At 62.3% G+C, this 22,108-nt stretch overlaps 1 protein-coding gene across 6 annotated transcripts; it reads left to right on the forward strand.

Annotated features, from left to right (window-relative positions):
* The first annotated feature begins 1,172 nt into the window (after positions 1–1,172).
* On the forward strand, positions 1,173–20,593 carry ADSS1 (adenylosuccinate synthase 1). 6 transcript variants are annotated; one of them, XM_059879198.1, is made up of 13 exons: positions 1,173–1,430; positions 7,290–7,392; positions 10,348–10,410; positions 11,076–11,171; positions 11,375–11,441; positions 12,702–12,809; positions 12,911–12,992; positions 13,616–13,742; positions 14,225–14,379; positions 15,109–15,237; positions 15,756–15,853; positions 16,859–17,008; positions 19,030–20,593. In XM_059879198.1, exons 1-13 carry the CDS (start codon positions 1,239–1,241, stop codon positions 19,034–19,036), a joined length of 1,377 nt encoding a protein of 458 aa, XP_059735181.1. In that variant the 5' UTR covers positions 1,173–1,238; the 3' UTR covers positions 19,037–20,593. The 6 variants fall into 6 exon arrangements, with proteins under 6 accessions (XP_059735181.1, XP_059735180.1, XP_059735178.1 ...); XM_059879197.1 differs by having other exon boundaries at positions 15,109–15,233; XM_059879195.1 differs by lacking the exon at positions 19,030–20,593 and adding an exon at positions 17,080–17,445.
* Positions 20,594–22,108: the final 1,515 nt, after the last annotated feature.

Consider the following 22,108-nt stretch of genomic DNA (forward strand, 5'->3'; position numbering starts at 1 on the left):
GGGCCAAGCGACCTGCCCAGGGTCGGAGCCTGGCTCTGCCCAGGAGCCCAGGGGATGAGGCTGGGGGGCGTGGGGAGGAGGGAGGGGGAGGATGGGGCGCTGGCGCAGCCCCTCTCCCCCCGGCTTGAATCCCTAATCCCCACGAGGGTGTGAAAAGAGCAGGCAGAGTGTCTGGTCTCCCCCTGCCTCGGGCCTGGGAGCCCAGGGAGCTCGGTGGCTCTCTGAGCCCTGGGCAGAGGCCAGGGGGCAGACTCCAGACTCCTCCGTACCAAGAATGCCCCAGGAAAGGAACTAGAGGTACTAACTCCCAGCCCTGGGGCAGGGGCCGCATAGACCACCCCTACCCCCTGGGGCCTACCCTGGCGTTTCTATGACTTGTAGGGCCAGTCATGTCCAAGCCCGAGTCCACCTAGGGTGTGCTGGGCTACAGTGCACTCAGCCCGAACACGGGAGCCCAGCAGACCACGTGCACCGTCTCTGGGCGCCCAGTCTCTGCACAGGAGGAGCAGGAAGGAAGTTTCGGAGTGGGGTCTCCAAGAGACCCACTGTGGCCAGTGAGCACTGTGGCCACCCTCTCCTGTGTCGGCCAGGTGACCTGAGAACACCGTCGCTACTCCCTGGACCCGCAGCCTGAGAACCGAGGGCAGCTGGAGGGCAGCCTCACTCCTGGATGGATGGAGCCCGCCTGCTGATGCCGGGGTGCCCTGTGACAGCAAGGGGAGGGGGGGGGGTCCCTGCCCGAGCGGGTGGATGAGGGGACGGGCTGTCCTCTCTGTGGCCACCAGAGGGCGCCCACGCCAGGCCGAGGTCCCGAGTTCACCGCGGGGCAGGTGAGTGCCCAGAGCGCCCCGCGTGGAAAGCAGAGACGCAGCTCCCTTTGGGCAAATTGCACGCCCGCCCTGGAGTGGATCTGGACCCCCAAATGTGGCTTCGCCGGGTCCAGGCCCCGCCACGGGGAGGACGAGCGCGATCGCCCCCAGGAGCATGCCCGGGTCGCTCCAGCCTGGCAGCGCGGGAGGGACCCCGGAGCGCGCCTCTGGCCCGCGAGCCTCAGCCCCACCGGGCCCGGGTGGCGGCGGGGGCGGTACCAGCGGCCCCGAGGTCCAGGCGGCGCGTCACGGCGCCCGAGAGCCCGCCCCGGCCCCGCCCCCCGCCCCGGGCCGGCTCCTTTTAATGGCGCGGCGCGCGGGTGCGGCGGGCTCTCGCGCGGCCCAGCGCAGAGGACGAACCGAGCCAGCATGTCCGGGACCCGAGCCTCTAACGATCGGCCCCCCAGCGCGGGCGGCGTCAAGCGGGGGCGGCTACAGCACGAGGCGGCGACCACCGGCTCCCGGGTGACCGTGGTGCTGGGCGCGCAGTGGGGGGACGAGGGCAAAGGCAAGGTGGTGGACCTGCTGGCCACGGACGCCGACGTCGTCAGCCGCTGCCAGGTGCGGGCCGGGCGCCGGGCCCCTCCCCCACCCCGGTCCAGACGGACCCTGCCCTCCCTGCCCTCCCGCCCTCCCCAACACGCCCCTTGGACGCCTTCCCTCCGGGGACACCCTCCCCAGCCGCCACCCCCACCCACTCGGGGCAGACCGTCTTCCCTCCCCCACGGTCTCCCCCAGGGACCCCGCCTTCCCCGCCGGCCCCACCCCCAGGCCCGTGGGCCAGGGGCCGAGCTATAAATACAAGTCGCTGAGTTGGGGACACTCGATCCTCAGGGGGTTGGGTGTACCATGGGTGTGACACTGGGGCGGGCACTGTGGGGGGCGAGGCGGGGACCCCAGATCCCCAGTGGCTTGGAGGCCACCCAGACTCCACACTTCCTCCTTCTGTCTAGGGCTGGGACAGGGCTGGCTGACCACAAGAGGTCAGTGTGCGGGAGGAGGCTGCCGGCTGGAGCCCAGAGTGGGAGCGGGCATGGCCTCTCGGAGCCGTGGAGGGTCAGCCAAGTGGGGGCAGAGACCCAGGCAGGACTGCAGGCCAGGGCCCGAAGAAGGAGAGGGAGGAGCCTGGGTCTTCTGGCCAGGGTGACCCCGAGGCTGGGGGTGCCACCCAGGATGCCAGACACAAGCTCTGTCCCCCAAGGGCCCCTGCCCGCTGCGGGCTGCTCTCTGCACCCCGTCTGTTGTCTCCTGCCCCCCTCGGGGCCGTGCCGCGCTCGGGGTGCAAGGGGATGGCCTGGAGGGGTACACTGCTCCTGAGGCTCACAGCCCCATGCGGGGAGGCTGCCAGAAGTGAGGAAGGGACACCCCCTGGGCACCTCACACCTGAGCTCCTGCCAGGAGGGGCCCAGGACTCAGCGCCACCGTGGGGTGGGGGGCAGCATGCCCACTGGGGCAGACGCTTCTCGCAGGCCGACTGTGGCCTCCTGGAAGGCGCCTCCTGGAGAAGCGGGAGCCTCCCACCGTCTCAGCCCCTCAGCCGCAGCGAGCAAGTCCACACCCCTTCCCCGGCCCCTGGGGTGCAGCCTTCTGCTGCATGTCCCCTCGGGGGGCCCGCCTGCTCCAGCTGTGATGCCCAGGGCCCTCTGTGTGACCTGCCCGCTCTGGGCAGCCTCACCCACCCTCCTCGAAGTGACCTCGGGGCTTGGTAGGTGTCCGTGAGGGCCCTCGCCTCGGAACCGCTGGGCTCCCCGCTGTTGACGCGGTTCTGGAGGAAGGCCCTCCCTGCTCTGCCACCTGGGTTGGCAGGCCGAGCCCTGCCCTCTCCTGTTGCTTGTGAGAGCCGTGGGCGGGACCAAGCAAGGGCAGAGCCGCCTGGAGCCCCCCGCCCAAGCGGGAGCCCACACGGCACCCTCTCCCTGACCCAGCTTCTCCCTGAGATCCAGTCTCCCCCTGCAGGCCTCCAGCTGTCCTGGGAGCCCACCGTGATTTCTCACCTCCAGCCTCCGAACAAGCTGGTGAGGCAGGGAAACGGGACCAGAGCCATTGAGCCGTTAGAATAAGACGCACATATGGGTCCTCCCGCGTGCCACACCCGCCTGGCACCAGCGCTGGGCTCCGGTTGGCACAGGGAGAGTCCAGCCCCCACCCTGGGAGGACTGCTTTTGCCTGGAGCCCAGAGTTGTGGCCTTCACACAGCACTTGGCCCCAGAACTGGGTCGATCTCGGAGCTATGGGCCAGGGCAGCGGGCAGCGGGCAGCTGGCCACAGAGTCACGGGTGGGGGGCAGGGTGGGCTGGGGCCCCAGCCCTGCCTGGGTGGCTGTCTAGAAGGGCTGAAGCCAGGCAGCCCGTGACCAGAAGGGTCGCCTGGCCTGTCACCTGGGCCTGGGGTCATCCCGAGCGGCAGCCGCGACCCCCGTGGCCGCCCGGGGACCCTACTTTGGTCCTGCCGCTGCACCGGCTTCCGCCACCTCCTCCCGGCGCCCGCAGGCCCGTCTTCCGTCTGGGCTTCGGTCCACCTGGGAAGCCCTTCAGCGGCCTGGCTCAGGGGAACTCATTTTCCACCTGCCCAGAGGCGCCCCCAGTGGCCACCCTCGGTGCTCCCCATCTCGGGGGTTTGGGGCCCGCGGTCAGCATGCACCGCAAGACCCCCAAGACCTTCCTTAGGGTCCAGAGACCTGGGCCTTAGCCCCCTGCTGTTCTGTTTGCCTCCGTCTCCCCGTGTGGATGGGGCCCGACCCTCCCCCGGCGTCGGGAGGCCCCCTGCAGCCTGGGCGCAGGTCCGGAGGCTGCTCCGGGCCCCCATGGCTCAAGGGCTCCCTTCTCCCCTCACTCTCCACCCAACGCCCCCTCCCTCTTCCTGGCCCAGGTCCCGCAGCAGCCGCACGACAGCGACCCCGAGCCGCCTCCGGCTCCCTCCGCCCTTTGCAGGCCGCGCACTCCGCCCACTCCCTGGGAGACCCCGCCCCTGCGCCGGGCTTTCTCTTGAGGTGCCCGCGGGCATCCTTCCTGCTGTTTGACTTGCCCCACCTCCTAACCCGTCCAGATGGGAACCGGAGAGCCCACGCGCCTGGCCTGCCTGTCAGGGCCCCGGTCACGCCTCCTCCCACGCCGCGTCCTGTCCCCAGGACACGGTGCCAGCCCTCCCTCCGTTTCCAGAGTTGCCTTCAGCAGGCTTTGGGCCCCACGACGGCCCCGAGGCCTCAGGGCGACCCGGGCAGGATTTATATACAATTTCCCCCTCCAAGGGCAGTGAGGCGGCTCGGTGCAGGAGTCCAGCGCGGGATGCCCCTGTGGGCGCCATCAGCTCCCGGGAGCTGTGACCAAGGGCACAGTGGTCTCACTCCTGCGGGGTGAGGGGCCGTGTCCTGTGTCTTGTCGGTGCTCTGGGATCTCTCTCCCAGGGAGGGAGGCCGGGAATGCCCGCCCCCCCTCCCCGAACCCCAGGCTGGTCCAGGGGCCTCCCGGGTCGGGGGCTCTGGGGGAGACGCCAGGTAGTGCCTCCACGTGTGCAGCCTCTGATGACACCTGTCCTCCTCCAGGGGGAGCCTCTCCAGGGGGAGAGCCTCCGCAGGGTCACCTGGGCAGTCGTGGCCCTGAGCAGGGGAGACCTGTGCACCCACCTGGGGCTCCTGCCCTCCCCTCTCCCTCACTCCGATGCCTCACTCGCAGAGCAGTTCTGTTTGGGGTGAATGGACGGATGGGTGAACCGATGGTAGAGTCCCTGAGAGCAGACACCCAAAAAGAGGCGCGCGAGGACTGCCTGGGCTCGCGACCTCCACGCTTTCACCCAGACCACGGTGGGGGTGGGGGCCAGTTCACAAGGCTCTCCACCCGGAGGGCAGACCCCTGGCTGGGCGGGATTCTGAAAAAACCCGCTTCTCTGTGGCCGCCCAGAGGCTCCGCCTCCGCCCGCGGCCACGCCCAGAGGCTCCGCCCGCGGCCACGCCCAGGGCCGCGAGCAGAGTCACAGCCTCGGAGGCCTGCCGCCCACACCCACCCTCTGTGCCTTGTTCGTCCACTCTGCGGGGGCCCCAGAGAGGGTGGGCTGGAGGACACCTGCAGAGACAGGAAGCGTCGGGGCTGGTCAGATCTCGGAGCGGGCCGGCCTTGGTCCTGTTGCTGTGTCCTTGAGCGAGAAAGCTCCACTTGCGGCACCTGGTGGGGGCATCCACTGGGGACTTTGAGTGGCCGGCCAGGCCGTGGGGGCGGTGTCAGCGTCCCTGGGGACTCTGAGCTGGCTGTTCCTGCCCTGAGGCTCCATCACGGAGGGGAGGACCTGGAGGGAGGCAGAGGCCCCCCCAGGCATGAGAGAGGGGTGAGGCCGGCTCCCGGTCACTACGGATGGGAGCCTCCAGAGCCTGTCCACCTGGGGGGACAGGGAGACAGTGCAGCCCGGGGGCGAAGGCCCTGAGGGGGCCGCCAGGCTGGGCCTGGGACTCTGAACCAGTTGTCCCTTTAGGTGGCTTTTCCCAGCCATGCCCCCAGCTCTCCCGGCCTGTGGACGACAGACGGGTGGTATATCCCTGCCCCGACCTCACCCACGCCCTGGGAGAGGGCAGACGGGGGTCTCTGGGACGTCGCCTGGACCTCTGCAGAGCTGCCAGGAAGGGCGCCCTCAGGTCAGCCGGCCCCGAGCTCAGTGTCCAGGGCTGGCTTACACTCCGGGAGTGGACCGTGGCCTGGTGCCTGGGCCCTGTAGCCAGTGGGGGTCATTTGCCGCCCAGGGACCCACGGCGGTCTGCGCCTGTTCCTAGGCACTGGTGTTTACCCCAAACGAAGGTGGAGTGTGCTCGGCCCAGCTGACGCTGGCACTGGGCACTTGAGAACCAGGGAGAGGGCAGAGTGTCTAGGCCCCCGCCATGGCAGGCAGGACACAGCTGGGGGCGGGCCTGGCTCACAGGGAGAGTGTCTGCAGGGAGGCCGTTGGCCCGCCACCCAGTCTCGCTGCAAACTCCTTTCCTGGGATCTCGGGTCCCCCCACCCTCCGCCAGGTTGCCCCACCTACGTGGCAAAGGTTACCAGGGGCATGAACTACACAGAGAACCTCGTGTGCAGGGAGGCGCTGCACGTGTCCCAAGGTGAGGGCAGAGTAAGGATGGGGCCTCTGGGGGTCACTGGCCCCAGGACACACACCAGGACCCCAGTGACCCCAGGGGTCAGTTAGAGGCAAACCTGCCCCAGCCCCCCAATCCCAGGGTCATTCCAGACAGGCCTCTGCACATCCACATGACACATGGAACCCTTGGTGTCTGCAGGGCCATCGGGGGCGGCTGGGACGGAGGCTGGGAAAGGGGCGTTGAGGGGCGGTCGGGCTCCGGCTGCTCTCCTTAAATTGCCTGAGTGTGAAGTGAGGGAGGTCCAGGAGAAAGTGCCCCGGCCTGGGTCCCCCCCACCCCCGCCTGGGCCCTTTCCGTAGGGGAGACGGAAGGTGTGTGAACCTCCCCAGCCCTGCTGCAAGGAGCAGGTGCCCCTGGGGGAGGACACGGCCCTCGTTTGGCCAGCCCTGGCCAGGCAGGGAGCGACCACGCGCACGTGTGGGGCTTGTCTCTCTGCTGGGCCCTGAGGGGCGCAGGTGCTGGAACCCTCACAGCCAGTGGCCATCGCCTCCTCTGCCAGCCAGGAGGACAGCGGGGTGTGGGGGGCAGGGGCCCAGCCGTGGAGGGGCCCCAGGGATATGTGAGTGCCTTGCAGGAGGTGAGCTGGTGGGGCTCCGAGGCCTCGGGCAGCAGCCAGGACGTGTCTCCTCCCCGGCCCCTGCTCACTGGCTCCGGGGCCCCGCGTTGGGGCCCGCACTGGCCTCTAGAGCCCAGACCTGAGACTGGAGTCTTGCTTCCCTCCTACGTGGGGCCTCCTCCTGGCTACCCCCACACCCCAGTCGGCCTCAGGATGGTTTTTCCCGCTTTATTCCTAGGTGGGAGGCGCAGGCCCAAGGGAAGGCCTGCTGTTGCACGCCGGCTCCTGGTCCCGGAAAGGCTGTGCTGCCTGCCCGCCCTCTGCCCCCTCGGAGCTCAGGCTGTGTGGCAGCGGGGCCTGAATCCATGCTCCCTGCATCATCTCTGCATCAGAGGAGGAACCCCAGAGGGAGTTGTGGGCGGGCAGGCAGGGCTCTGAGCCTATGGAGGCTTCAGGGGCTTCACTGAGCTGGCCTTCCCGGACCGTCAGCCCAAGAGGGTCCTGGGTGTGGGGGCCGGCCTGTCTCTTGGACCCAGTGCCCCAGCCAGGCCCTGGCACCCCAGACATGCATCAGAGCCAGCCACTGGACCAGGCTCCCCACGCCCAAGCAGAGATGGCGTCTCACACTCCTGCCACCCGGGCAGCGCAGAGGGGGCTCCTGAGCGCCTGCGTTTAGAGCTGCCCGAGTGAGCCAGGCGCCAGGCAGTCTTCCCCGGGTGGATGCCGATCAGGTTTCTGTCCCCAGGGAGGCAACAATGCTGGCCACACCGTGGTGGTGGATGGCAAGGAGTACGACTTCCACCTGCTGCCCAGTGGCATCATCAACCCCAAGGCCGTGTCCTTCATCGGTGAGTGCCCACCTGCCCGCCCCCCTGCACCGCAGCCCGGGAACCCATGGATTTGAGTGGAAGAGGCCTGGAGGTCATCGAGCCTGGGGGTCCATACACAGGCTGGACGCAGCAGGGCGCAGGGCTGGGCCCGGAAGGTCAAGGTTCCAGCCCCACCGAGACCCCTTGCAGAGGCCTCTGATCTGGGGACCCCGCCTCGGGGCCCCACTCGGAGCCCAGGACCCCCTCCTCCCCACTCCTGGGATGGAGGGACGGATGGAGGGTGCAGGAGGCTCCCCGAGCGCTCAGACTCCCTGGGTGTGTGTGTGTGTGCAAGCCTATAGGCGTGTGTGTGAGTGAGTGAGGGTGTGGGTGTGCATGCGTGTGTATGGCAAGTGTGGGTGTCACGTGTGTGAGTCTGTGTACATGTGTGCGTGCCTGTGAGTGTGTGTGCGTGTGATGCCCATGGGTGAGTGTGCAAACGTTGTGGGTCTGGCTCCCTGTGGGTCTGTGTGGGGCTCTCCATGGGCAGCTGTCCCCCGCCCTCCTCTAGCCCCTGGGCAGCCCCCTCCCCCACCCCTTCCCATCGCCCTCTCCTGCCCACCCCTCCAGGACACTCTCCGGGAGCTTCAGGGACTTTTCCTTCTGGCTTTTTCCACCGCTGAGCAGGGCCACACATGTGATTCACTGCCCGGCCCCCCCCCCGCCCCAGGAAGCAGGGCTGGCACAGCGAGTGTGTGCCCGCTGGTGGCACGGGTCCAGCCCTGGGTGTGAGCCCAGGGACGCTATGGCAGCAGTGGATCTGGGGGGTGGTGGGCAGTCAGGCTGAGCAGGAAAGGGCGTGGCCCATGGGCTTCTCCATGGGTGTGGACTGGGCCCAGTGGAGGCTGAGGACCCCAGCTCACCAGGGACCCCGCGCCCAGGGGCCAAGTCTCTGCCCCAGGAGGCTGCTGGGCACCACTGGGTGGGAACCGGCCAAGGAAGCACCGCTCGCTGCGGGGAGGGGAGAGGAGTCTGCCCGGTGTCCCGGGAGCCGGGGGTGGATGGGGGCCAGCGGCCCCCAGGAGCATGGGCAGGGGCCAGCCCGGCCAGACACTGATGGGAGCCCTTCAGCAAGGGCGGGACGTGCCAGCGCTCACGCGGCCCCCCTGCCAGGCCCCGCCCCGTGGCCATCGCGAGGCTCCTGGCATTTAGATGACCTTTCGAGCTTGGTGTGGCTTGCCGCCTCTGAGCCACTCCCGTCTGGACCTGTGTCCTGTCTCCCTCCCCCAATCCCGGCCCCCCGGGGGACGCACCACCCAGGAAGGCCACGGGGGCCCCAACCAGCAGGCTTTGGTTTCAGAGGAAGGGGCAGCCTTGGCTTCAGCCTGGGCCCCCAGTGAGCTCGTGGCCGTGGTGAGCCCCCTCCTTGGCTGGGCTTGGTGCCTGCCCTCTGCAGACCCCCCTTCACTTTTACGGGGATGGGGAGGCCTGGATCCCGAGACCAAACAGCTGGAGGCTGTGTTTCTCCCCACCTCCTGCTTTCCCGTTTCTGTGTAAATCAAGCACGACAGCTCTGTTGAGGTATAACTTAGGCACCATGAAATGCGCCCCGGGAGGGTAGGATGGTGCATCCGTCCCAGCTCAGACACTTTCTCCCTCCTGAACACCTCCCCCAGCAGCCCTCATCTGCTGTCTCTGTAAATGAAGGCTTTTGTTTGGACCATTTTTTATTGTAATAGAGTACACATAATATAAACTTTCCATCTTTCATAATACAGAATTTATTTTATGTAAATTCATGTATTTTCTTCTAAATTTTATGCCCTACTTCCTTTCTGGGTATTCAGATTCCCTCTATTTGATGAAAGAGTGGCCGCACAGTTTTTTTGTAAATGCCCTTTTGTGGCAAAACAGTTGGCAACCCCAGATCTGTGCACTGATTTTTTTTGAAATGTGGAATCTTCTTAGAAGCCTGGGCAGCTCAGTTGCCTGACAGCCAAGTCTCAGGAGGGGACAGGCAGGTCTGAGTTGACCAGATGTGAGCTGACCACATCTGAGCTGACCCCGACCCACCACACAGCTGACAGCGAGCTATGTGACAATCGGGGAACGTTGGCCCAGCATGCAATTTAACCACTCATTTCTTCCGAACTGCATCTTGGGAATTTAGCATCTTAATGAGAATTATTAAGCTCCTTCTCATGGCAAAAAAAAAAAAAGTTTCCATCTTAACCACTTTTAACCGTCCAGTTCAGTAGCGTCAAGTACATTAGTATTGTCATGCAGCATCAGCATGTCCATCTGCAGAGCCCTGTCCCCCCTGAGCTCTCCATCCCCTTTCCCTCCCCTCGCCCCCGGCCCCCAGCACCCTGCCCTCTGTCCCTGCGAGTCTGACTCCTCCAGGGACCTCGTACAAGGGGGGACTTCATACAAGGGGGTCATACAGAGAGTGGCCTTTAGTGTCTGACTTACTTCACTTTATTTATTTATTATTTATTTCACAGGGGGCTTCTCTGGTGGCTCAGATGGTAAAGCATCTGCCCTGCCATGCAGGAGACCCAGGTTCCGTCCCTGGGTGGGGAAGATCCCCTGGAGAAAGGAATAGTTACCCACTCCGGTATTCTTGCCTGGAGAATTCCATAGACAGAGGAGCCCGGCTGGCTACCATCCACAGGGTCACAAAGAGTCAGACACGGCTGAGCGACGAGGACTTCCACAGTTACTTCACTTTATGTAGTGTGCTACATCCATCCGTGTGGCAGCCTGTGGCAGCACACTCTTCCTTTTCACGGCTGTATAATAATCCCGTTGTGTGGCTGTACCACATTTTCTTTATGCATCATTGATGTCCACTAACGGACAGCTGGGCTGTTTCCCCATCTTAGCCATCATGAACGAGGCAGCTGTCAGTGCAAGGGCGTGAGTTTCATGGCGTTTTAAGTGTGGAGTCCCTCTGTCTGTGACCCAATCCAATCTCGTGTCCATGTGTCTCAGGCAATGGAGTGGTCGTCCACTTGCCGGGCTTGTTTGAAGAGGCAGAGAAGAACGAGAAGAAAGGTAGGTCATGTCCCCGCGGAGCCGCGCCGCCTGGGGGCCGTGCATGCTCCCGCGGCCGAGTTGGCGGTGCTCCCCGTGTGGTTTCTGCCGACGGCAGTGGCAGGCGGGCGGGTGGTGCGGCTTCCACACTGGGCCCCGGCCCGGGCCTGCTGGCCCTGCTCACACCGGAAGCCTGAGCGCAGGCAGTCAGTCCAGGGGCCCAGCCTTTGGCTTCAGGCCACAGCCTCCCTGTCGCAGGCGAGCTTTCATGACACTGGGCACCGGTGACGCCAGGAGCTGCAGACGCGGGCTCTCCAGGACAGAGCCCTGAGGCTGGGCTACGACCCTGATGTCCCGAGACTGGGGACGGTTGGGCCGACATCCCTGCAGGGAAGGGTGTGGTCCCTGGGGGCTGCTCAGGGGCAGGAGGCGGGCAGGCACTGACCAAGGCCGCTGGCCAGGCGTGCGGGCAGGTGGGCCCCCGGTGGTTGTCTAGAAGCAGGTGGGTGACACTGCAGCCCTGAGGTGCCCTGGACGGAGCAGAGCCTCCGCCTTGGGCCCAGGCTCAGCGCAGGCGCGAAAGGAGCCAGCAGGCCCTGGCCCCGGGATGTGGGCTCTGGGAGGCGCCGGTACGGAGCCCGTGAGGAGACACAGCCGCCCGTGGGGACACGGGTGGATGTCTCCAGGTCCCCGGGGGAGGGCCCGTCACCAACCGCATGCCGTGTCTGCAGGCCTGAAGGACTGGGAGAAGAGGCTCGTCATCTCTGACCGGGCCCACCTTGGTGAGTCCCGGGGCCTCCCTGCCCGCCTGTGAACAAGTGACCCCGGGCTCCCCAGGCCTTCTCCAAGGCCGTGCTGGGTCAGGATGACTGCCAGCACAGGCAGATGGGGAAGCTGAGGCCTGGGGGAGGGGCCTGTGGTGTCCCCAGAGGCCCCGTAACCCTCTGTCTCTCTCCCGTGATGCTCCCGCCTGCCCGGCCGGCAGTGTTTGACTTTCACCAGGCGGTGGACGGGCTCCAGGAGGTGCAGCGGCAGGCCCAGGAGGGCAAGAAGTGAGTGGCGTCTGCGCTCCCCCCCGCCCCAAGTCCGCGGCCGCAGAGCTGGGGGCGTGTTGGGTGCAGGGGTGCGTGCGTCCACCGGGAGCCCTGAGGACAGCGTCCGTCAGTTCACCCCACGCCTCCCCAACCCTGAAGCTCAGGCGAGCCACCTCTCCCAGGGCCATGCGGTCCTCCCCAGGGCAACCCCCAGGAGCGCCCGTGCCGTCCATCACCTGCTGCGCCCCCCGCCCCTGCTGGAATCCCAGGCCAGCCTTGACCGAAGCTCCAGCGGGCGCCAAAGCCTGCCTAGCTGCCTCGATGGCCAGTCACTGGTTCTCCAGAGAGGTTCACTGCAGTGGGCCAGGGACAGTGTCAAAGCCGGGATGGGAGCGAAGCAGGCCAGAATCCTGCCTCTCACACACGTGTGCACACACGCACAACCAGTGCATGCACGTGCATAGATTACACACACACGGCCATGTACACTCGTACAGAGGGACACACGCACATACATGACGTGCATAGATTATACACACACGGCCGTGTACACTCGTACAGAGGGACACATGCACACACATGATGTGCATAGATTACACACACGGCCGTGTACACTCGTACAGAGGGACACACACGCACACACATGTAGGCACAGCACACGCTCACACGCAAGTACACACATGCTCACATCGGAACACACACGCACACACATGCACACATACGCTCACACGCAGTGCACACATGCTCACATCGGAACATGCACGCACACACATGCACACACACGCTCATGCACAAGTGCACACACAGGGCTTGGCCACACACAGGTGGCAATGCTGAGCATCCACGCTCGCTGACCTGGGCTGGGCTGTGGTCGGCAGTGGGTACAGGGTGGCACTGACAGGTTCCAGCTCTGAGGAGATGGCAGGTGCCCAGAGCACCAGCCTCGGTGCTGGGCAGAAGGCAGCCGGGCCAGGGAGGGCACCGCCAGGCACTGGGCCTCGGGGGCCACGGCAGGGCCAGGGCCGGGACTTGGACCCACGCGCCGCCCCTGTAGCTCCCAGTCCTGGAGCGTGCTGTCCAGAGGCATCCAGGGGTTCCCACGGCAGCCCGGCCCTTGGGGCTGCAGCTCGGAAGGGCCCTCGGGCGTCGCCCGGCTCGACCTTGGTTTAGGGGAGTGGAGCTGAGAGCTGGCTGGGGGCCCCGGTTTCCAGGCTCCCCCCCAGTTCCAGCAGGCCTGCCTGGGCCCCCCAAGCTCACGGCCCTCGGCCTGTCTTACAGCATCGGCACGACCCGGAAGGGGATCGGGCCGGCCTACTCGTCCAAGGCCGCCCGCACCGGCCTCCGCATCTGCGACCTCCTGTCTGACTTCGACGAGTTCTCCTCCCGGTACCTGACCCGTCCCCGGCCCTGGGCTGGGGGACGCCGGGCCAGGGAGGCGGGCGCGGGGCTCTGGGCAGACGGGGTGGCAGTCACTGTTGCTTCCGCAGATTCAAGAACCTGGCACGCCAGCACCAGTCCATGTTCCCCAGTTTGGAAGTGGACGTTGAAGGTCAACTCAAAAGGCTCAAGGTAGAGCTGAGCACCCCGGCATCGGGCAGGCCCAGCCCCACTGAGGGTCCCTCCACAGCTGTGCACGCTGCCGCGGCACGCCTATAACGGGGCCTTGTTTCCCGGTGGCTGGGCTCGGGGACCACAGGCCTCCTGTGGGGGACCCCGGTTGGCGGTCTTCTCAGGAGGCCAGGGGCTCACCCGCTGGCCTGGCCCCTTGAGTCCTCTCTGAGGAAACGACCCTGGACATGCCGGGGGCCATAGGCAGACCCTGTCGGTCTGGGGCAGGAGGCAAAGGCATCCCAGCTCACTGCTATAGGGACGGAGCGGGTGGGATGGACATGCTGGGGGACAGAGGCCAGCCCCATCCATCGCGGGCAGGAGCTTGAGGTGTCCCAGCTCAGAGCTAGAGGGACGGAGCAGGCGGGAGACAGGAGGATGTCCACATGGAGCCCTTCTGGAAATCTCCAGGGCCCAGCTCCTCCAGCCTCGTCTGGGGCTCTAGATGTAGACAGGGATGGACCCACAGGGATGCGTGCAGACCAAGGGCCTCGCTGGGCAGGAATTTGCTGGAAGCCAGAGGCTGTGAGGAGGAGGCCAGAGCCGGGTGGACCCCCTTCTTGCATCCTGGCCCCTTCTTCCAGGGCTTCGCCGAGCGGATCCGCCCCATGGTCCGAGATGGCGTTTATTTCATGTATGAGGCGCTCCATGGCCCCCCTAAGAAGATCCTCGTGGAGGGTGCCAACGCAGCCCTCCTTGACATTGACTTCGGTACGTCCCAGCCAGAGCCCCATGGGCCCTGCCTGTTTTGTCTGCCGAGGAGACAGCTGTGGTGGGTTCGCCTTCCGTACCAGGCTGCCCTCTGTGCCCGGGAGACAGTGCTACTGCCCTCTTCCTGCAACCTCAGCCAGGAGGGGGGAAGGGAGGCTAGGCTGGGGATGAGGGACGGGGATGGGGATGAGGGGTGAGGGACGGGGATGAGGGAGAGACTGGCTGGGCCCAGGAGCCCTGACTGTCCCACCTGGGCCTCTATCCCCGCAGTCCCCGCTGTTCCCACTGTCGCAGGCCCAGGGACACACCAGCCCCGAGGCCACCTGAACTGTCCAAACCCGAGGGGCCCTCCCCCTCCCCACCCCCACCAGCTCATACACACCCTGTGTTGGCCACGCCCCATGGGTGGTCCCTGGGGCCACTGGGGCGACCCCTCGCCAGGGCTCCTGTGGGGTGGCAGCCCAGCTGGTTCTGTCTCGCAGGGACCTACCCCTTCGTGACGTCCTCCAACTGCACGGTGGGCGGCGTGTGCACCGGCCTGGGCATCCCGCCCCAGAACATAGGCGAGGTCTACGGTGTGGTCAAGGCCTACACCACACGCGTGGGCATCGGCGCCTTCCCCACCGAGCAGATCAACGTGAGTCCCCATCCCCGGGGGACCACGGGCGCCTGGTGGAGGGACCAGGGAGGCCGCAGAGAAGATGCTGAGGCTGCAGCTCCAGCCGCCCCCCAACTGCCGTGTGGCTGTCCCGCAGATCCCCCAGCTCAGGAAGGACGCTGAGAGCCTTCTCTCTGGCCCCGCCTGGGTGCCCAGGCTGCCTTCCTCCTGGGGCTGAGCGAGCCTGGGTTTGGTCTCAGCTGGATAAGAGCAGGGTGGAGCAGCGCCCACCAGACTCCCCAGCAAACTGCCCTCCAGCCTCTTGGGTGTCTCTGGAAGCTCAGGACGGCCCCCGCCTTCCTCTCCCTGGCCTTGTGCCCACAAGGCTGGAGGGACACGAGGCTCCTGTCCTGAGCAGGCAAGCGAGGGCCAGAGCAGGAAGGGGATGTGCTGGGCAGGGTTATGAACCCCGGAGAAAGAAGCACAAAATAAGCACACAGCCTGCTCGAGGGCAGCTTCGGGGTCTGCAGATCCACTCTCACCTGCCCAGGAGGCCAGGGCAGGCCTGGTCACGAGGCTCAGCTGGGGCAGGCGTGCCCAGGGCCTGGGGCAGCGAGCGGGCGTGAGGAGGGGTGGTCGTCAGGGGGCCTCAGGAGGGTGGGGCGGGCGTGAGGAGGGGTGGTCGTCAGGGGGCCGCAGGAGGGCGGGGTGGGCAGCTGGCTCAGGCTCCATCCCCACAGCCCCCGGGCCCTCCCTGTCGCCCCACAGGAGATCGGGGACCTGCTGCAGAGCCGCGGCCACGAGTGGGGCGTGACCACGGGCAGGAAGCGGCGCTGCGGCTGGCTGGATCTGATGATCCTGAGATATGCCCACATGGTCAACGGATTCACCGCGTGGGTAGTGCTGAGGCGCCCTCCGCCCCCCGGGGCGCCCATCCCCCGGAGGCCCAGACCAACTCCCCAGACGCCACAGGAGCAGGGCAGCCGGGCCTCAGGGCTCAGGGCCACAGTCCTCCCCACACAGGGTGACCTCGCCCCGGGGAAACCCTTCCACACAGCGAGGCCACCGGGGGGTGATGGGGAGGGCCGTCCAGGGTGCCTTGGGGCTGGCCCTGCCTCGGCTCTTGAGCGTAGACAGGGAAGGAGGCATCGAGAGGCCAGAGGGTGGCCCGCCCTCGGAAGCAGTGCAGAGGTTCTCCTGGAGCCGGGGAGCAAGCCCAGAGCAGAGGGCCTGCACTCATCCAGACCCCTGTTCTGCTGGGCCGTGGGGACGGGGCAGTGCTGGGCTCCCGGCCTAACCGTCGGGGCTCTGCCATCCTCTGTCCTAGTCCTGCAAACAGAGGAGCGAGGGGTGGGGCTGGGCGGGAGCAGCGACGGCGGCTGACCGCCCTCGGCTTCTCCCCGTGCTCTGGACAGGCTGGCCTTGACGAAACTGGACATCCTGGACGCCCTGGACGAGATCAAGGTCGGCGTGGCGTACAAGCTTGGCGGGAAGCGGATCCCCTACTTCCCAGGTGCGGGCGCCACCGCCCCTCTGCCCTTGGCCGCTGGTCTCGGGCGGAAGGGACGATGTGTGTGCGTCGGGCACGCAGGGCAGCCCGTGTCGGAGGCTCTTCCCACTTCTGTCCGTGGCAGATTCTCACCCCGAGCGGAGGCCTGTGCGTCCCCACTCTGGGGAGAGCTCAGAGGGACTCAGGGGCCAGCCTGAACCCAAGACCCTGGGGAACCCCCAGGGTCAAGGGACTCACCTGAAATAGCAGACACGGGCTGTGGACGCTCAAAACTTGGGACAAATAGGATGATGATGTTGACCTAAGAAAACACGTTTTTGGTTAGATTTTTTAAGGTCTCCCTGAAGTTTCTGTGACCTAGCAAGTGTCCCTTCTAAAAAGCGTAAAGGCAGTGATGTTTTCCTGTGTGCCTGGCCTGGGGTCACGGATGACCCCACCCGCACCGGCGGCCGTGGGCGAGCTGCCCCCGTAGCCCCCCAGCATGTGTGTGCAGACTCTCGGCTGTGGGAGCCCTACGCGTTCTCTTGGCCAGTGTCCCCCAGACCAACTGACTCTGAACTCCAAGAGGACACAGCAGGGCAGCGCTGGGACTCAGGGCATGTACTTGCGGTGGACAGCTCCTTCCAGCAATTTCTGACCACAGGGGTGGTTGGCGTCTGCTGTGAGGCCAGAAGTCCAGACCCAGTGGGATCCTTGCCCTGAGGAGGGGAACATAGATCCTTCAGGAACCCTAACACTGCAGGACCTCAAATCCCCTTAGAAGCGGGGGCCTCAGAATTCCTTAGCTGAGGTGTCCCCTGGAATCCGTGTCCAGGGTGGTGTGTCCCTTGGGCTGGAAGGGGAGCAGGAAGCATCCCAGAACCAGCCGCCAGCCCTGAGAAAACCAGGCAGGGCTGCTTGCCTTCTCTGCCCCCGAACGCTGGGGCAAGCAGACCCTGGGCTGGGGGTCCCAGGCCCGTGGCCGTGTGGACATCGGCGGCACGCAGCTCACCCAGCCCATATCCGCAGCCAACCAGGAGATCCTGCAGAAGGTGGAGGTGGAATACGAGACGCTGCCAGGGTGGAAGGCGGACACCACGGGCGCCCGGAAGTGGGAGGACCTCCCCCCGCAGGCCCAGAGCTACATCCGGTTCGTGGAGAACCACGTCGGCGTGGCAGGTGGGTGCCCTGTGTCCAGCCACCCCCTCCGCCGGCCTCGCCCTAGGCTGAGCCTCCCCTTCCCCTTTCAGTGAAATGGGTTGGTGTCGGCAAGTCCAGAGATTCGATGATCCAGCTGTTTTAGACAAAGCCGGAGCTGACCGCAGCGGCGTGGCCCGCGTCGTGTCCTTTCCTCGGCCGGCAGAACCAACGCCATGAACAAAGAGATTTGAAAGCTATTTTCTGTACTTTTGTGTTTTTCTTTAAGCCTTCAGCCCAACCCTCTGATTTCTACAACTTGAAACATCTGAAGGCCAGTGTCATGTACGTTTTTAAAAATCCTGCTATTTCACATGAGCTCAAACCAGAGCCCTTTTCTGGCTCATGAACTGTCGCATGGCTGCCTGTGCAGCTGGAGCCGCTGAGCAATAAACAAATCCCGCAGCCGCTGAGCAGCAGTAAGCCGTGCAGGTCTTTTTCTGACTTCGTCACCATTGCTTCGACTTTTAGCTGCTGAAAGGCCCCACTCGGCAGCATTAGCGGCTGGGGTGACTCACGTTTTCACTGTCAGGAAGCCAAGCTGTTTGTTTGCTCAGACAACAGAATGGGAGCAGCCCAGGGAAGGAGGACCATGGGCGTGAAGCACGTTTTCCAAAATGGAACGTCTCCCCACAGACTCGCTCTAGACCCCAGAGCCCTTCCCCACACGGCAGCCCCTGCCTTTCAGTGGGACAGCCTCTGCCCCGCCCTGTGTCCCCTGGGCAAAGAAGACGCTTCTCAGCTGGCAGAACCTGCAGAGACCCTACTGAGGTCCGTGCTCAACTGGAAGCCGTACTTGGCTCATTCAACGCTTCAGAGTTTGTGGTCAGTTTAGAAAAATAATTGGCCTTTTGGTATCATTTCAGAGAGAGAAGGGTTTGTACACATGGAGAGACTAGGAGTCTGCCAGGCTTAAATCCTCACTTTCTAGAGCCGAGGGTGCCATCTGGTGCCATCTGGGTTCACTGACACTGGGCAGGTGCCAACCCGGCTTGCTTCCCGCGGACCCCGCCAGCCCCAGGAAGTTCTGCAGGGCCCAGTGTCACCGGCTTGCACCCTGGAGCCCCAGACTCTTGTGACAGCATATTAGGTGAACAGGCCACATATTGGGAGTATGGCTTCACACATGCTAGTGAGCTTTTCCACGTGGCCAAGAATGGCCTTCGGTGATTTGAAAGAATGCAGGAGCACATGTGTGGACCAGCTTCCTCGGGCAGCAGGGCTAGAAGTGAGAAACACCAGAAGAAACTGACCTTGGCGTTTCCCGAGAATTGTTTCCCTTCACGACAGAGCAAGGGTGGGGAAGGAGAGAGCCCCGCGGCAGGGTGAGCTCTTAGGGAAGGAGGAGGTGGACCCCAGCTCTCCTCCCTGCCCCCAGGGACTGTGTTTCTCGTGACCAGATGACCGTCTCATCCCATCCTGCTACAACAGAGGGGTGCATGCTCTGGGCAATCAACCAGAGTGGGCATTTTTCAGAAGAAAGAGAAATCACTTTGTTCTGTGTAAAAAGCTGCACTCCCGGCTCAGCAAGCTCCGCCTGCAACTTAGATTAGAAAGCTGCCGCTAAATCCTTCACTCCAGTACAAGTTGTTTTTCCCTTCCAGCTCTGGGTCACATCCTGCGGAGGCAGCCGCAGGCGGTATGTCTGAGTATCTGCAGAAGTTTTACAGAAAAGACACCAAACTCGAGGGGTGCCATTCTCGGCTGCACCGGCATCCTTGCCCTTGTGTGGCCCACAGATAGGAGGGTGGGGGCTGAGGTTAGCCGCCTTCTCTCAGTATCAGGTGCTGTGAGGGTCTGAGCAATTATAACCTGGTGCCCTCTCTCCTTGGCACCAACAGCAGACCCCCAGGGAAGAGGAGCTTACACTGGTCTCAATTGAATGTGTGGGGAAAAGATAAGTAAGTGATTCAAGGATGTTGCTCGATAAATTGTGTTTTTCAAGCCATTTTGCTCAGAAGGTTAATGTTCATTACCCTACCACTGAGCCATTCCACTCCTAGGCACTGACCCATGAATGTCCAGAAGAAGCCTTGGAAGAGAATGTTCAGAGCAGCTGCCTTCATCAGCGCGAACCCCGGCACAGCCCATGTGCCCGTCCACAGGGCAACAAAAACTGTGGTCCACCTGCACACGGGCACACTCAGCAACAGGAGGAGGAGACCACGGAGGGGTGCGGGACCCTGGATGGTCTCGGAACCAGCCAGCTGAGGGGGAAAGCCAGACACAAAGGGCTGTGCGCAGAGCGAGCCTGCCCTGCAGGGAGGGATGCAGAGCGACGATCACTTCTGCCGGAGGCGGGGAAGGGCGACAGGTCACCATGGCAACGGGTGGGACTGGACACACTGACCATCCATGCATTCCAGTGGACGTAAGGACACACAGCGGCACTATACGTAAACTGTTTCCCAATCTAACAGTCACTCAAAGTAGTACAACCATGCTGTGCAACTGAGATGATTAGCACTCAAAACTGTAGGACCCTGGGGGAACTGTGATTAAACATTTTAGCGAAAACACTTCCAGCCGGCCCTGCCCCTCTGCATTTGTCGGAAGGGGAACTTTGCTGCACTTCTGGGAAAACACAAAGCATGTTCCTTCCTCATCTGATGTGTATTCAATTCCAGACCGTCCAACTTTCTAAGATCAAACTATGCCATTCCACAGATGCTTTGCATGAGTTTAGTTCCCGGCCAGCCAGTTTTCCTGGGGTGTCCCCCCACCCTGGGCAAGGTAGGTCTCCTTACTCTACTTCCACAGCCCCTTGTACTTCCCCTTTGGTAACATTTGTCCCACCAGAGGGCAGGGACCCAGTTGGCTCTGCCCAACACCACCCCGAGGGCCTAACACAGAGGGTGGGACCGGTCATGGGCTAGACTGTGTCCCCCTGGAATTCACATGTGGACACCTCAACTCCTAGCACCTCAGACTGTGACTGTGACTGTATTTGGAGGCAAGGACTTAAAAAGAATTAACAATCATGTGATTGCTGTTCTTATTCACTCTAAGTTGTGTCTGACTCTTTGCAACCCCATGGACTTCAGCACACCAGGCTTCCCTGTCCTTCACCATCTCCTGGGGTTTGAGCAAACTCATGTCCATTGAGTCAGTGATGCCATCCAACCATCTCATCCTCTGCCACCCCCTTCTCCTCCTCTCAATCTTCCCAGCATCAGGGTCTTTTTCAATGAGTCGGCTCTTCGCATCAGGTGGCCAAAGTATTGGAGCTTCAGCATCAGTCCTTCCAATGAATATTCAGGGTTGATTTCCTTTAGGACTGACTGATTTGATGGCCAAGGGACTCTCAAGAGTCTTCTCCAGCATCACAGTTCAAAAGCATCAGTTCTTTATTTATGGTCCAAATCTTGCATCCATACATGACTACTGGAAAAACCATAGCTTTGACTAGACAGACCTTTGTTGGCAAAGTAATGTCTTTGCTTTTTAAGATGCTGTCTAGGTTGGTCATAACTTTTCTTCCAAGGAGAAAGCATCTTTTATTTCATGGCTGCAGTCACCGTCCACTGTGATTTTGGAGCCCAAGTAAATAAAATCTGCTACTGTTTCCATTTTTTCCCATCTGTTTGCCATGAAGTGATGGAACCAGATGCCATGATCTTAGTTTTTTGAATGTTGAGTGTTAAGCCTTTTTCAGTCTCTTCTTTAGCCTTCATCAAGAGGCTCTTTAGTTCCCCTTCAATCTCTGCCATAAGGGTGGTATCATCTGCATATCTGAGGTTGTTGATATTTCTCCTGGCAATCTTAATTCCAGTTTGTGCTTCATCCAGCCCAGCGTTTCTCATGATGTACTCTACTAAAGAGCCTCTTGATGACAGTGAAACAGGAGAGTGAAAAAATTGGCTTAAAACTCAACATTCAGAAAACTAAGATCATGGCATCTGGTCCCATTACTTCATGGAAAATAGATGGGGAGTGGAAACAGTGACAGACTTTATTTTGGGGGGCTCCAAAATCACTGCAGATGGTGACTGCACCCATGAAATTAAAAGGTGCTTGCTCCTTGGAAGAAAAGTTATGACCAAGCTAGACAGCATCTTAAAAAGCAAACACATTACTTTGCCAACACAGGTCCATCTTGTCAAAGCTATGGTTTTTCCAGTGGTCAAGTATAAATGTGAGAGTTGGACCATAAAGAAAGCTGAGCGCAGAAGAATTGATGCTTTTGAACTGTGGTGTTGGAGAAGACTCTTGAGAGTCCCTTGGACTTCAAGGAGATCCAACCAGTCCATCCTAAAGGAGATCAGTCCTGAATATTCATTGGAAAGATTGGTGCTGAAGCTGAAACTACAATACTCTGGCCACCTGATGCGAAGAACTGACTCATTTGAAAAGACTCTGATCCTGGGAAAGATTGACGAAAGAGAAGGGGACAACAGAGGATGAGATGGTTGGATGGCATCACCGACTCAATGGACAGGAGTTTGAGGAAACTCCGGGAGTTGGTGATGGACAGGGAGGCCTGGCGTGCTGCAGTCCATGGGGTCACAAAGAGTTGGACACGACTGAACGACTGAACTGAACTGAACTGAACTGAACTCTACATATAAGTTAAATAAGCAGGGTGACAATATACAGCCTTGACGTACTCCTTTTCCTATTTGGAAGCAGTCTGTTGTTCCATTTCCAGTTCTAACTGTTGCTTCTTGACCTGCATACAGGTTTCTCAGGAGGTAAGATGGTCTGGTATTCCCATCTCTTGAAGAATTTTCCAGTTTGTTGTGCTCCACAGAGTCAAAGGCTTTAGTGTAGTCAATGAAGCAGAAGTAGATTTTTTCTGGAATTCTCTTGCTTTTCTTATGATCCAACATATATCAAGATATAGTCGACACAGAACAAGTGATTGGCACATATAATGCACACCTTAATTATACACTGTTGACCTACAACAATAAAAGAGACCAGCAAAATGGGTTTATTCAGAAACAGCCAAGAGTTGCAATTTGGAACATGCAATCTATGGCAAACCACAGGCAAGTCTGGAGAACAAAGAAGAGGCAATTCTTTAATAGAGGAGAAGGGAGAATTAGGAAGGGCCCGTCTAAGCAGAGTCCATTGGTGGAA

The sequence above is a fragment of the Bos taurus genome, chromosome 21 (assembly GCF_002263795.3).
Source record: "Bos taurus isolate L1 Dominette 01449 registration number 42190680 breed Hereford chromosome 21, ARS-UCD2.0, whole genome shotgun sequence".
Taxonomy (NCBI): domain Eukaryota; kingdom Metazoa; phylum Chordata; class Mammalia; order Artiodactyla; family Bovidae; genus Bos; species Bos taurus.

Coding starts and splice junctions, on each gene's coding strand:
- ADSS1 (XM_059879195.1), top strand. CDS start 1,239: ATGTCCGGGACCCGAGCCTCTAACGATCGGCCCCCCAGCGCGGGCGGC. Junction 14,380..15,108: donor TCCCCACCGAGCAGATCAAC/GTGAGTCCCCAT, acceptor GTCGCCCCACAG/GAGATCGGGGACCTGCTGCA. Junction 15,238..15,755: donor TCAACGGATTCACCGCGTGG/GTAGTGCTGAGG, acceptor TGCTCTGGACAG/GCTGGCCTTGACGAAACTGG.